Source organism: Gambusia affinis, linkage group LG20 (assembly GCF_019740435.1).
Source record: "Gambusia affinis linkage group LG20, SWU_Gaff_1.0, whole genome shotgun sequence".
In the NCBI taxonomy this organism is placed as follows: Eukaryota; Metazoa; Chordata; class Actinopteri; order Cyprinodontiformes; family Poeciliidae; genus Gambusia; species Gambusia affinis.
Window position 1 is genome coordinate 15,032,398 of NC_057887.1, and position 15,874 is coordinate 15,048,271.

At 38.1% G+C, this 15,874-nt stretch overlaps 2 protein-coding genes across 3 annotated transcripts in view; one reads left to right on the top strand and one right to left on the bottom strand.

Moving 5' to 3' along the window:
- On the bottom strand, positions 1 to 9,651 carry kcng3 (potassium voltage-gated channel, subfamily G, member 3). The gene is made up of 2 exons (XM_044103842.1): positions 8,843 to 9,651; positions 1 to 4,373 (listed from the first exon to the last, which is right to left on the bottom strand). Exons 1-2 carry the CDS (start codon positions 9,466 to 9,468, stop codon positions 3,728 to 3,730), a joined length of 1,272 nt encoding a protein of 423 aa, XP_043959777.1. The 5' UTR covers positions 9,469 to 9,651; the 3' UTR covers positions 1 to 3,727.
- A 1,975-nt stretch (positions 9,652 to 11,626) lies between these two features.
- The window catches only part of mta3 (metastasis associated 1 family, member 3), a 30,900-nt gene continuing 26,652 nt past the window's right edge, over positions 11,627 to 15,874 (top strand). The window contains exons 1-2 of one of the 2 annotated variants that reach the window (XM_044103843.1): positions 11,627 to 11,951; positions 15,084 to 15,151. In XM_044103843.1, coding sequence (XP_043959778.1) covers positions 11,924 to 11,951; positions 15,084 to 15,151 — 96 coding nt within the window. In that variant the 5' untranslated portion in view covers positions 11,627 to 11,923. The remainder of the gene's footprint in view (positions 11,952 to 15,083; positions 15,152 to 15,874) is intronic. The other variant, XM_044103844.1, reaches the window with a different exon arrangement.

A 15,874-nucleotide genomic window follows, 5' to 3' on the forward strand; every position in this document is an offset into this window, starting at 1 on the left:
ATCAGAGGTTTTATTAAAAAAGCTCAAACACTGATCACATTTATCATGAGTAAAAATGTCTGATCGAGGGTTTCAATCAAAATGTTCCTTCTTGAAAGCAAAAGCTACATGATTTATGTCAGAACTCAGCTAAAGAAATATTCAATTTCATTTTAAGATATCTGCCAAACTTAAAAAGCACACAAAGAACAAGAATATTTAATGTGACAAACACACTCTAAACTAATACAGATCTCTAAAACAGTGCTGGAAACATATAGATTGACTTAAACATTTGATTTATTTGGGAAAAAAAAGTCAGATTTCTGTGTAATAAAAAGGGGAGGAAAAGGAGAAGAGATGTAGAGAAAGACTGTTGTGTGGGAGAGGTGTTGACTTGTTTGTTTGGATCATGTGTCTGTTCGACAAATCGCATCATCTTGGCAAAGAACGCCACAAACATGCGTGAGTTATCAATGTATCAATGTCAGAACCATCATTTGTGGCAGCCCTGGATGCTCTTTTTGTTTTCAAACACATTCCTTTATTTTGCACTCAGTTTTATCTCGATTTGTGTTGTGATTCTCCTCAAAAATCCCAGGAAAAAGCTGTTGTGCACCATCCAGGAGGTGTGCGTGGATGCAGTCTATTTGTGTGCACAGAAATCAACCACCATAATGATTGGCATGTTGCAGGATGAGGTTGCCTTGGAGACTGAGAAACACAAAATGCCTCACATTCACTCACAAATAAAGAAGCAGCTTTTCATTCTTTGTGCTTGGGCTTTGTCTTTTTTCTTTTTTTTTTTTTTTTTGCAGTATTTTTTTCATCCTCCATCTCATACTCCATCTGTCCTGTTGTATCTGTGTCTGTTTTATTGTCTGCCACTTTGAGGTCCCTCCTGACCCAAACCCATATTTCATTATTCTTGGCTTAAAGCTCATCTAACACTCTGAGTCCTCTGTGTAACCCCTCGCATTTGTTCGCGCCTCTCCTTATTTCACACCGGTCTCACAGAATGCATCTAGGTCACACATCATTCTTGTGTAACTTGCTCCATCTGGGATTAAATCTCTGAAAAAGTGAGCGGCCAACAGCCAGACAAACAAACACACACGCATACACACATCAATGCAGCCATTTCTGCCTGATCTGTAACCATGGGGACACAGTGTAAACAGCAACCATAGATAAAATGGGATTGGCTTTACCTGCATGTCTCTAATAAATAATTCTCTGTGTGTGTGTGTGTGTGTGTGTGTTTATCTGCACGCTGTGCTTTTAAAGGTGCACTCCAGGTGGTGAAACATGAGCTGTTTGAAGAAGGTATTAGTAGTCTGTAGCTTACCTACAGAAGACAGAAATCATCAGGAGGTGAGGTTGGCGGAACATGGAGACTCTATCACAGGATTATAGGTCAGTACTGGTCAAACTGGGGCTGCTTAGGGACGTCGTTTCAGCCTTTAAAATGTCCTGACTTCCACTTTTTACATCAACCATACTTGGCAGGAAATATAATTTAGGATATAACTCACACCAGGAGGAGGAGGGACATTCCTCAGATACTTTCTTCAGAAATGGTGACATATAATCTGTTTATCAGATTATAAGATTATAACACGGTGCAGTTTGTAAGTAAAAAATTAACAGCAATATTATGATGTATTTAGCATGTCATAGAGACAAAAATGTTATAAATTTTTCAATAATATTTAAACCATGTCATTCATATGTTTATAAATGTCTTAGTTTTTAACTTAATATTTAATTCATAAACCAAATGTTTAGCTTGAAAATTAATTTAGTTAAATTAGTTTACAAATTAGTTTACAAGCTAAACATTGACTTCCAAATTAAATTTTAATTTGTGTTAGCTAAATGTTTAGTTTCAACATAAATGTTTATTTTCCTAAACTAAATATTTATTTTCCAAATTAAACATTTAATTTTCAAACTAAATATTTATTTCCTAATCTGAATTATTTTGCTTTGACCTAAATATTTCAGACCAAGCTAAACATTTAGCTTGTGAATTAAATATTTAGTTTGGGATGATACTTATGAATGCATGAATGATATGGTGAAAATATTACTTTAAAAAATGAACACCCATTTTTGTTCTGTATGACAGGCTAAATAAACCAAAAGTATTGCTGTTAATTTTTTGTTCTATATAACTTTACAAACATAAGTTGGAAAAACAACAATTTATATCTTCAAACTATTTTCAACAAAGATAAGCTGATTAAAATAAGAAAAAACAAATTATTGGGGGAAATAATCTAGCAAAAGAAACCTCAACAGGTGTGAAAATTTGATTTCCACTTGCTTCAGCTACAGTCAGAATTCATGATTCAACTATAAGAAACAAATAAGGTGGTAGAATGACTAATGAAGAAAAAACACAAAGCTCCATCTCAAATTACCCAAAAACAAAAAAAACTCTTCACGATCTCCAAAAATTTGAGAAAAAATAATATAAAAACTCTGGGGATTGATATGTTCAAAGAAATACTTTTAGAAAGGTGTACGTCTTATTGCACTTGCTGTAAAACTAACAGGAATTTTGAGAAAAAGAACATCACACTAGAAGTCAAACATGGTGGTGGCAGTGTGATGGTCTGGGGCCTGCTCTTATTGATATGACAGAAAACCTGGAGGAAAATATCAGACCATCTGTTTCTGGCCTCAAACTCAATCCCACTTCTTGCAATGTCACAATGGCTAAAATGCTCTGAAAATTAACACTTTGTAGTGGCCTAGTCAAAGTTTAGGCTTAAATCTGACTGAGATTCAGAGCATAAACAGGAAGTTCATAATTCAAAGCAATATTAGAGACTAATTACTGTGATGGAGTCGTTGTTGCCAAGGACTAAGTATTAGATTAATGGGGTACAACAAAGCTATCTCACCCTGTTATAAAACTTTTTTCTTTTGTATTCAGTTTATCTTTTAAATTAAAATTATTTTTATGATCTGAGAGATTTAAATCTCTCAGATCTTTTCCTGTTTGTACAAAAAAACAAAAACAGGAAAAGGGGATACCTTTTGACTTTTATTTTGAAAATTTGTCCTCTGAACCTCTCTGCTGTCCTCTGTAGGTAAGATACTGATTACTTCATGTTGTTTGCTGGTCAGTTATAATCGGTTCTGCTGGAGACAGGGACTGTGTGGAGGAAGGGTGTCCAAAGTGTGGCCTGTGAGTGGTTTAAATTAGCCAGTTTTGACCCCCAGAGCAAAACATTTGGACACCACTGATGTAGCACAACAAAACTGAATGCTGCTCTGCAAAAACACAACATCTTACAAAGTTGTTTTTTTTCTCTGGCCTCTGGTGCAAATATATTTGTACACTCTAAATCAGACGAAACTGACTTACAAGTAATCTTTCATTAAGATATAGGATTGGGTTTAAGTAAATAAAAAGTACTGGTTCTACTGACAGATTTTCTCACTCACAATAAAACCATTTTTGTCGTGTTATAAATTCAATAATGTGCCAATGGAATTTGTACTTTTTAAAATTAATATTAGAGAATTATTGTCTTTAAAGAAGTTCCTAGATCTGAATGAAAAGTTACTTGTAAGTTAAATGTCTTTTGAAATATTTGCACTAGAAACAAAACCACAACACTTGGTAAGACTTTGTGTTTTTGCAGTGTGCCAAAGCCAGGAAACAGGGCAGTTCACACAGTTGGTTATTTCACAAGGAGATCTTCTGGTTTGCTGTGTTTGTGTCTGATTTGGTTCACTGCAGTATCTCTGAAGACACGTTTCGTGTGTATCTGGCGGAGCGGAGCTTCAGTTCATGGTAGCACTGAACAAAGCTGTGGTAGATGAACGTGATGGGCAGAGCCAGGAGAACAATCCCGCTCACAACACACATCCCCCCGAGAACTCGTCCCCCAATCGTCACTGGATACACATCCCCGTACCCGACTGTAGTCATGGAGATGATGACCCACCAGGCGGCGGCCGGGATGCTGGCGAAGTCCTGGTTCTGCGAGTCCAAGTCCAAGCCGTGCTCCAGCAGCTGTGCCAGGGCACTGTATATCGCCATGGCCACGAAGACAAACACCATGAGCATGACCATCTCCCTGTAGCAGCGCCTGAGCGTCAGCCCCAGAGTCTGCAGGCCCAGGAAATGTCTGGCCAGCTTCATGAGCCAGAACACTCTCATCATCCTCAGCACGCGCAGTATCACTCCAGCAACCCCGAGCCCGGCACCCGGCATCCCAGCTCCGGCCATTGCCATGGTGACATAGTAGGGGGTAATGGCTATCGCGTCAATGATGTTCAGCGGATGGCGGATGAAGTCGCACTTGTCTCTGGCCAACAGAAAGCGCACAATGCACTCAGCTGTAAACCAGCCGATGCACACGGCCTCCACTATCCTAAAGAAGGAAGATGGGAGAGAGAAAGAAAAGAGTTCAACAATAAACAGGAAATGGCAGAGGAGCTCCAGACAGATAACAATATGCTTGATGTGAGATACTGCTTGACTTGACCTGTCGGTGTGAGGCAGGAATAAGCCAAGCAAAAGGATTTAAATCATTGGAAATAAGGAGCACATTTGATGCAATTTAGACATACAAGTAAACAAAAACAGGCTGAATTAAACTCCACACAGGGAAAGAAGAAAAAGCCTGATAGAGTGATTGTGACAAAATCAGCCACACAATTAATCCCCCAATTAACACAGCAAAGGCCATAAAGCTGAAATAGAAAGCCATCCCGCTGGTATTTGACACAAACGAGATTCAAGGAAGCAAAGACCGCATGTTCCAACATGGTAGCGATTACCACAATTGAATCAACCCAAATTATGAAGCAGCTGAGAAAACTGCATCATCTACTGGCATGAAACTGGATCCCTTTGGCCCCAAGTACGAGCTACGCTTTTAGTTGATTACCTAACCCCCTGGAAAAGCTCCAAACTCAAAGTTATGTCCAGCCTGAGAGAACAAAACCTAACCTTATATAGAAAATGGACTCCTCAGGACTTTCTTCAGAGGACAGGCTGTAGCTAAAAAAAACCCAAAAAGAAAACACAATGCAGAAATGGAAATGCAGGTTTTCATTATGTGACCAAAAGAGTTGCTCAGTCAGAAACTTTTCCACAGAAGGAAAAGGTAAGAGAAATGCATCGCAAGAGAGCTCCCTCTGTTATTAACACTTCAAGTTTAGTAGATAATATTGATCCATTATTGATTTTCTCTTAGGGGGCTTGTGTGACAGCCATGTGAGGATGCTAATGATTAATGGGGTTGCCTGAAACTCATCAATGAGCATAATGTCCTCAGAGGCGCCAGTTTACCAAGCACCAGGATATATTTACCATGTTTCCCACTAATACACTAAAAACTGCTGGGTTGTTTCTTAAACCCAAATGCTCAGATTATGCTGTCAGGGCAGAGGAGGGGAAGTTTAACCAAACACTGGATCAAAACTGACTAAATTCTAGATATTAAGAACCTCATCGTTCTTCACAGGCGGCCATTTTGATGAACAGATCGGACTTCCCTATCCCTCTTCCACCACATCAAACAATGGAAACATTCTTATTTCTGCCTTTTAAATGTATCAATAAAGGGAAATAGATAGCAGTAGCTAAAGCTTTGTTTCACACTTTGATTTAAGTCTTGGATATTATTTGTTGTAATTTTCTATGATCAACTTATACATGGAAATTTCATGACTATAATAAATAACAGTAGATTGTTTAAGAGTTGTTTTGGTTGCATTAGGGAACGTAATCTGTCATATTTCGTAAAACTCAAGTGAATGCAATACAAAGTTGAGAGAAAATATGTGTAATTCAATTTAATTACACATGAGATTTGAGGATTTTTCTGAGTATTTTTTTTTTATTTATTAAACTGATAAGTATAACGAAAAATATACTAATATGTAAGGGATTAAATGCATGGTAAATGTTTTTACAGGACACATGGGTAGGTGTAAAATGGATATTTGAACTGTCAGTTATGATTTGGTCTGGAGTTAAAAGTTCTGTTTGTTTTCAGTCTAACTGTTATGGGAATGGTGTTTTATTTGTAATATTAGTTGAACTGAATTAGTCATAAATTGACCCAGTTTGGGAGTTTTCATCAAGCTTCAGTGAGAGTAGAAATATGATCAATGTTGGATCACTGAATGTGAATTATTTGTTAATAAAGGCTTTACAAATATATGAATATGTTGTCTTTTTTCATCAAATTATTTTAACGCAGAATCAAACTGTATGTGTTTTTAATTGCTTTGTGTGACAGCATGGCTTGCATGAGTTAATGCTGCAGTGACTGTTATTTTTATCAGATTCTAGCAGACTGGAGTTAAATTTACATTAATAACTTCGGGGATAATGCATCTGGTATATCTGTCCATCTCTATGCTGATGACGCAGTTGTTTACTGCCATGGAAACTCCATTGCCATAGTTTGCGATCATCTACAGGCTGCTTTTGACATTATTTAATCACATTTGTTGCATCTCAAATTAATTCTCAAAACTAAAAGAAAACCTTTGTTACTCTCCCTGCATCCTGTCTGCACAAATTGAATTTTGCTTGCTAGAAATGCTTATTACTAGATAAAAATATTTATTTTATGTCAGATGTTAATAGTATGATAATCAAATAAGGCTCTTTTCATAGAATTAAAGCATGTTTTTCATTTAACATGAATAAACAACCTGTGGCAGCTGACCTTTTACCTCACATTGATTATGATTTTATCATTTATATGAATGTTCTTGTTAGCTCCTTACCGGTTGAATGCTGAGATTCACTACAGGATGTAAAAGTCCAGCACTGTACAGAATACCAGTTTATCTAACTTTCTTGGTCTTCCTTAAACTGGAAAAACGGATTTTCTTAATTGGAAAAACACTGGATCTGAAGCTGTGCAGCTTAGTTGAACTAAAGGTTTTAAACATCTTAAGGTAAATTGAGAAATCATCAGTGGGCAGCTGTTTATGCTCTTAATGGTTTTATGGTATTTTATTTTATTTTATGTAAGTTTTACTTTGTCGAGACAATTAGATAGATTTTTATGACTATCAAATTATTATGTACATATAAAGTAGATTGCTTTTAAAAATGAGGCTTCACATCGCTGTGAGATCTACTTGTATAAAAAAGGTGAAATAATAAAGAAATATGTTGCAACTTTACCTGTTTGACTCCAGTGACCCCAGGATAATGTGTGAGACGACAAAGCAGAAGCAAAAAGTTAAGATGACAATGATCATCGTTGACCTTTATATTTAGTACACAAAATACAGCTTTATATTCCTGATTATTTCATTTGATTATTTCTTATAACTGGAAATAATACATTTCCTTATCCTGTAAAATTTGCCCTTGCTGTACAGTTTTCCATTCTTATTTTTCTGGTTTTATACTTTTTTGGTTTTGTGTTAATCTGGATGCATTCATTTACCTTAAACCTGCTAATTTAACCATTCTGGGACAATGAAGGATATTGCTTTTCTATCATTTTCTATACTAACAGAGTATTTTAATCAGATTAGTTTTTGAGCATATCTGTCCCTCATAAAATGGCCCCAAATGCAGTCTGCACTCCTTCTGCTTCACCTCACTCCCACAGCTCCTCTTCCTGGGAACTGAGTGATGGGTGATTTTTTTATTTCTTTGATCACTATGGAACAGGCTGTTCTATACAAGCAAATTTTCCTGAACTCTATGATATTGCAACATTTCTCTGCAGACAAACATAATACAAGTAAATACATCTGAAGAAAGAATTTGATTAAAAATATCCAAATGAGCTGGATCAGGGTTTCAAACTTATTTTTAAGTCATTATTACATAAGATAGTTAAGTTTCAGACCAAAAGTCTAGGTAAAGTTCTTACATGAGTCTGAAACTTGAGTTTTTATTTTAAGCAACATAATTATTTTTGCAATTTTGCACCAAAAAAAGCTCTGTTTTTGGCATTAAAATCCATCTGACAGGTCTATTTCTACTACCCTCCATCCTGGCATTTTCACAACATACTAACTATGTTGTATGTACAGAGTTTAGATGTAACTAAATGAAACGTAATGGTGCATGTTTAAGTTCCCTGTCTGAAAAACAGGAGAATCTCCCAAAGTCGGAATTTCAACTAAATTTGCATTTCAATCAACAGGTCTGGATTTTGTTTCCAATATGGCTGCTGTGCATATCGTATGTACTGAAAGGTGACATTTATACATTTTTTATCACTTCTGACAGTTTGCATGTCATTAAAGAATAGCCACACAAAGTACTATAACATTTCTTTTTGTAATTTAGTGCTCATGCCTAACTGCATAAAATAAAGAGAAATGTGCTGTTATAAGTTTACGTTGCTAATGGATCCAAAAAAAGGGCAAATCCGGTTTTTATATTTCAATTTAGTGATATCTGAGCATATGAGTCCATCTTCCCTTCACATAGACCTAAAATTGAGAGAAAAATACTAGTTTTCATTACTTAACAGAACCACATGAAGAACCTGCAGAGATATGTGGGAAAATACTCTGATGAGGTTCGATTGGTCACCTTATGCCTTATGTGATGTCATGAGAGGGGTGTGGTGTGGAAGCCTGTAAGTGGAAGTTTGTTTATTTCGATTAAACAACAATTTACCACAACACAGCAAAACAAAGAGTAACTTGACATATTTCTCTATAGGTGACAAACTATATTTAGAGTCAGTGTGGTGGATTTTACTGATTTTGAACAACTCATTCATAAAGTGTCTCACTTTTACGCACAGGACTTAAGAGCACCATCTCATCGCGCCTTAATGTCTGACCGCATTTCACCGAGGGGAGCCCCTCAAGCACTGCAGTTTGGTCGCACACCATCGCCTACCTGTGCTCTTCCACGGTAGTCTTCTTAGCCGTATCCCAGTCCGGCAGCGTGCTGGCACACAGCATGATCATAGAAATAATCACGAAAATCACGGACACCGAAGCCAGAAGCTGCGCCGCCAGGGAAGAATTAGGATCCTCGAAGGTTTTGCGCATCCTCTCCAGCCATTTGGCGCGTCCGGTGAGCGCAATCTGTTGCGTCGTCTCCTCCGGAGTCAGGCACTCATCCCCGGACAGTATGATGTCCTCCTCAGAGAGACTGTCCATCCCGATGTCGGACATCCTCTCGTCCAGGCGCTTCTGGCAGCAGGAGTCCAGGTGCGCCGTCTCCAGCCCCCAATACAGCATCTCGGTGTAGAAGGATAGCTCGCAGACTCCGGGGACAAACCGGAGTTTGCCGGAGCGCACGTACAGCATTATGAACACGAAAGCTTGCGCGTGGCGGTCGAAGAAGAACTCGTTCCGGTCCCGGTCGTAGTCGTCGCACAATTCTAGGACCTCTTTCTCGGTCGCACAGGCATGTAAGCGGCTGACGCGCCGGAGTGGGAAATCCCTGATCACCTCACGAGTGAAGGCGTACCGGGTTCCCCCCACATTCAGCACGCATATGCTCTTCCCGAACTTCATCTTGGCGACCTGTACCCGTCTAAAACTCTTCTTCACTGTCCATTCTTGCTTTCATCTCAGGAGTCAGGGCACCTGAAGGGGAGCGGACGGTCTCCCCTGGCCCCCGGGGCGTGGCGCGCCTTTCCTGGAAACGGACGTATAGGTTTGGTCCGTGTGTGGATGAAACTAAATCTCCTCTGTTTCTCCCACTGCCCGCTCCTTCTGCCTCTGTGGTCTGGATAAAACTCTCTCCACCCCACTCAGGGCGAGATAGTCCCATCCGTGATGTCATATGCGCGCACGCAGCGAGAAACACAAACCACCCGACAGTAAAATCACAGCTTATTGTTTTGTTTCCACACTGATAAAACACAGAATTTAACCAATAACCCAGGTGCAATAGGTAAATTTGGACAGCTTTCAATTAATGATTCTGAGTAGAAATAATGTAGACTGAACAATAACAGACAGTGAAATGCATTTTAAAAATCAAAGTTGAATTCTAACATTAACATTAATCTGTTTTGACTCAAATATTCTATTTACTCATGTATTGTTCTTATAATGTATTGTTCTTTTAAATATTGTGGGCTTTTTATCAATAAAAATAGTCTGTAATTGATCATTTAAAAACTTTGTTCATCTATATCTTGTACAAATCTTTAGGTCATCAGTCAGACATGATAAGTCAATCCTACTAGCTATAGCTACCCCATCTGTTTAGGCCAATACAAAACCTTTATCTTTATTTTCATTTGCTAGCTTGTTTTTGTTTTGTGGGTTCATTGCCCTGCTGCATAATATAAGTAGTTAGTAGTTGATCTGATCAAATGTCATGAACCGATTAGTTGGGCAATTGGCTTCAGGATTTTCTGGTAGAGAGCAGAAATTACAGCAAAGCAGTTCCAGACCATGACACGACCACCACCATGTCTGAATATTTCAAGTTCTTTTTCTGAAATGTGGTGTCAGTTTTCCACAAAAGCTGCACTTTTCTCTCATTAGTTCGCATATTAAATCCAAAATAAATTACTAATAAAAGCAGTTACGTTTTCTACATTGGGTCAGATTACTTTGGCAAGTTTGTTTTCCCTTAACAAATGAAATCATAATTTTAAAACTTATTTTATTTATTTATTCAAGTTCTGTGTGACTGAGATGAAATATTTGTTAATGTTCGATTTTCATACTGTACACTTCAGATTTCCAATACAAGACACAGTCCTGTCACCTGCAGAAATACTCAGATGTCTCTGCAGTAGTTGGTTTTATCAGAGACGTGAAGAAACTGAGCACAGAAAGCTGGTGGATCGCTTTGTGTCACGGTAGGGAAACAACCATGTTATCTTTAGATGATTATAGATTTTATGAAAAACAGCATAATGAAAACCACTTTGTCTTCACTGGAGAAAATGTGGAGGTGGTTGAGGAATATAAACACCTCAGCGTTCTCTCAGACAGACTGAACTAGAGACACAACATTGAAGCCAACAGAGCAGACTTTACTTCTTCAGGAAGCTTCAGTTCTTCACTGTTTGTGGTAAGATGCAAAATGACTGTTGTGTAGGACGTAATATTTTTTTTTTCCATCATCTGTTTGGCTAGCTCCAAAAGAAGGCTAAACAACCTGATTAAGAAGGCCGGTTTCCAATAATACTACTGGAATTATTGGAGATGATAGAACAAAGAATGATTCGTCATAAAATAAATAATAATAATAATAATATAAAGAAATATGAACAACCCTGAGCATCCTCTTTTTGAAACTGCCTCACAACACCAGAGTATCTTCAGTCAGAGGCTCCCTCAGAATCGCTGTAATACTGACCACTAGAGGAGATCCCATACTGCGCACAGCCATCAGCATCTACAACAACTATTAGAAGAATCTTAAATAATATGAATCACAACAACATTTAATGTCCACTTTGGAATCAATAAAGTATTTTTTAATTGAATTTAATTTAACCTTAAATATTTAAGGGTGTCAAAATGCAAATACAGAGCGTATCTTTAATGTTTCTCAAGATTTTTATCTGTAAAAAAACCCAAAAACTTTTGTTCATAACAGATCATTTTACGGCTACTTTTTGTTGATCTATTTTATAAAATCCCAATGAACACATATAACTTAGTTGTTTCGACGTGCCCGTGTTTGCGCCTGCGCAGCCCCTTCCGTCGCCTCCGAACAGTGAGTGGTTTTTCGGGTTCATCCGACTTCTGTCGGCCGCTCTGAGTTTACTGTATTGTAAAAAGCTGCTGCTGCGAATCGGTAGAGGAGGAGTAGGAGGAGGAAGGGGCGTCTGAGTAGCCAAAATTCTCCCCTGATAGTGAACACATCCGGAGTCCCGACGATCGTAATTTAAAAATCACATTGTCTTTTTAGGAAACAGAGTTTTAGATGTATATATTTTAAGATTAATTTATGTCATTTCGCTTAGTTTATGCTTTACGTTAACACGCTGGGAGGGCAGAAATGGCGGCCAACATGTACCGGGTCGGAGGTATGTATGTTAGTGGATCCTTTTTAAAAAAAAAAAATTAAACAGAAACAACTAAGTTTTGAATCTCCTTTGTGTTATTTGGTGATGTGTTGGTGATTGTGTGTGTAAAGGTGAGATGCGGTTGAGCTGCATGTTTAGATGTGAGTGAGGCTGGAGCCGGAAGGTGAGCTTTTCTTAATATTTGGGATCCAAAATGGGTCAGGCCTCTCAGCAGCTAGTCGCCAGCTCGCTAACTGGCTACCTGGTAATGTAAACATTTTTTTCAGCTGTCGGCACTGTTAGCCGCTACAGTGGTTGCGAAATACTTTCACGGTGGACGTGGAAGAGCCACAAGCTGTGTTAGCCCATGGCTGGAGGTGTATTTAAGCGGCTGGCGAAATTGAATTTCGGTCAGTCTGAGGCTGTCTTTGTATTTGCCTCTTCTGGCATGCAGCCATTAGTCTACGAGTCCTTATTTAGCTAACGTTAGCACAAGCCGCGGCTCACCGTCTTCTTCCTCCTTTTATTATTTCTGCATTGTAATTAGACGACCATCTTGGTGACATTAAAATCTGCTTTTCCCCGTAGCGTTTAATTTTACACACACATTGGCTTATAGTGTGGTTAGTGATCAAGTCGGGCTGCTTGGTCGACCAGCTAGCTCGTTAGCACTCTGCTGGAATTCAGCATCAAATTATTGTCTTCATGGCGTCGGTGCGTCTGCTGCGCTGAACCTTACACCTTCATTTGCTCATACCCGACCTTTCCTTTACCTCAAAATGCAAAGTTATCATAAATGCCTTGATGCATCACTTGATTGTTGCAGCATAAACCATATATTTCGCCATTCTGGCAACCACTTGCACATCACAATGTATCTTATCTTCGTTTCTGATGCCTTCAGGTGCTCTTTGTTAACTCCACGTTGCATTCAAGTCCTCTCCTGCATAATGCACAGACCATGTGCATCTCACTAAATCATCACATGCATTTATATAAATTATGAATTTCAAAAATTGAAACACATTTATTATACAGATGCATTTCACACATGGTAATAATGGCTTAAGTGTTACTTTCTGTTTAATTTTTGATGATTAAAGGGTTTGAATTTCAAAAGTACCTTTATATTAAATGTTGTCGTAACTCAGTGTTTCTCAATTCCGGTCCTCACGCCCCTCCGCCCTGCATGTTTTAGGTGTTTCCTTTATGCTACACACCTGGGTTGAATCTGTAGGTGATTAACAGGCGTCTGCAGTACTTGATAGTCATGCAATCATTTGAATAAGCTGTTCTGGAATAGAGGCACATCTAAAACATGCAGATCAAGGGGGCCTGAGGACTGGAATTGAGAAGCACTGTAACTCAACCAAGTATCTCCAAAGAGTTGTTGTGAATGGTGATGCTGTGGGCAGGACGGATCTACAGTAACAGTCAGTCTTGCATTGAATCTGAAGAGGCTCCTGACCAAATCTGTTGTTTATACTTGAGTATCATGACATGCTAACAGCTCAGTTTCCAGGCCGCAGAGATGATATTATACAGTAGGATGTTCTGGTTGACGACAACATCAATTGTTGGGAAGCACTGCTAATCCACCTCACTTGCTTTTGCCTGTCGTCTTTAAATCTGTCTGGCTGTAAGGTCAGAAAGCCAGACAGAAACATAGGAGAACCTTTCCCCCTTTAGGACTAATGGAAGTGATGGCTTGAACTTCTTCTTTGCTTCTTTGCTCTGCGTTTCCTTTTCAACTTCTTTGGGATTTGTCGTCATAGTTCAGGTATCATTTGAGCTTTTGGGATGCTAATCAGCTGCTCCCAGTCGTGAAAACAATACCTTACTGCCATGGTTATGATTCAGTAATTGTCTAAAAGTCAAAAAGTAATAAAAAAAGATCCTTCCAGCTGCACAGCATCCAAAACCAGAGGGAAAAACTGTCTTAACATCGTACTAAAAAAGTCTAGTCACTCCAGCATCGCTCATGAATTAGAGACAAGAGTCAGTAGCACCTTACTTAGGCTAAGCAGAAAATAAGCTGGATTGTTGTCCTAATCTCTGTTTTTGGATGGAATTCAATTTCATTTTGAAATTTGACTTTTGAGGAAGAGTAACAGAAATAAATTATGACAGAAGCTGCCATCTTAAACCAACTCCAGTCTCAGAAATATCACCTTTTGTTAAAAAAAAGGAAGTTCTAAGCAGCCATCATTTTTCTATTGAACTCTTATTTACATAATCAGCAGTTTTTATTCACAAGGAAAGCGGTAGTAGGTCTATAATACTGCTAATTGTTTAGCATGTCAGGAGCATCTTGGATTTTGAGTCTGTGAAAATGACTAATGATGCTTTTTGACTAGCACAATATTTAAATTGATTTAAGTTTGTTCCTTGCAGAAGCTTTCAGACCCTTGGTACATTTGGTGAACTTGCAGACATAATCTTCAAGATTTTATTCTAAGAGTATATTTGACAGGTCAACACAAAGTAATGCATAACTATGAAGTAAAACAAAAATGATATATGTAAAAAAAAGTTTGTTTTTTTTAGAAATATAAATTAAGACTCAATACTTCATAGAACCACTTGCACCTGCAAGTCTCTATTGCATGCTATATACAGAAAATGTTGACAGTTCTTCCTTGAATAATAACTCAAACTCAGTCAGATTGGATGGAGAGGATTTCTGAAGATCAGTTTTCAAGTCTTACCACAGATCAGATGGATTCCCTGTCTGGACTTTGACTAGGTCATTGTAATACATGGACAAGCTTTGATGTAAACTATTTCATTATCATAGTCTGACTGTTCAATTAGATGCTATTGGAAAATGTTGATTTAGGTCTACACGAACAATAGAGAACGGGTAAAAGGAAGGATAAGAATGGGAAATTGACAAATGTTTTGAAAGGTTATGGGATTTCTACACCTATAGGTAAACTTTTCTGATAACTTTCTCAGAGCTACAAATCATGCTTAAAAGTATTTCTTAAGTTTGCTTTTGTGCATTTTTATTTTGCTTGTAATTCACTGGGAGTCATTTTTGTTACATCCTCACAAATAAAACATTTTCTATAGTTGAAGACGGATTTGTTTAGTCATAAATGTGTTTATTTTGGCTATGATGTTCTGATGACCTCTTGTTTGGTGTTGCAGATTATGTCTTCTTTGAAAATTCCTCCAGTAACCCTTACCTGATCCGTCGGATAGAAGAACTCAACAAGGTACTGCATTGTTTGTCCTTTTTGTGCCGAAGGGGGAATAACTTGGATTCCTGCCTGCAACCTCCACGTACTACCCCTATGTCTATGTGCGTTCTGGTATTTTAAGTGTTAATTGTTTGACTGAAATTGACAGGTGTTCCTTTGTCTCCCAACTGTCGTTTTTCTTCATTACTGGACACACCTGTAAGGGCGTGTGCGGTTGTTGACGTAATAATACCCGTAATAAAGGCTTTTAAAGCCCATGTATTTGTGCTTAGCATGCACGGTTAGCTAGAATTTGATACCAGCTTTTAGCTGGAATAAATCTGCAACATGATCTGATGCTGTTCCAGCTTGGTCACGTGGACAGGTTCCTCTTTTAACATATCTGCAAGGGGTGTGTCAGCTAAGGCAACAAAAAGCAAACCAAAAGATTGCATCGTTAAATCTAGACTTGCTTGCATGGAGTTGAATACTTAAATTGGAAACGAATATTTATTGAGAAAATGTCAAATAAGGTCTTAGTTATTAAAAAAGAAAACATTTTTTATTAATGTAATAGAGACAAAAAGGGGAATTGCTGCATCAGGCTCTTTGTTCGCCACACAACCAAGGAATTCGACTTTGGCTGCACTTTGCTCTCAATGAAGATATTCAATGTAATATTGCTGCTTCGCAAAGAAAAAAGAGCTTATACGTCGCTTATCTGTGTTGTTTGCTAAATAAACTTGAGATAGTGAGGGG

What these genes read in the sequence shown, in the direction of transcription:
- kcng3 (XM_044103842.1), bottom strand. Translation starts at nt 9,468, where the DNA reads ATGAAGTTCGGGAAGAGCATATGCGTGCTGAATGTGGGGGGAACCCGG. An exon ending in ACTACCGTGGAAGAGCACAG is followed by an intron (nt 4,374 to 8,842) that starts GTAGGCGATGGT and finishes TTCCTTCTTTAG; the next exon opens with GATAGTGGAGGCCGTGTGCA.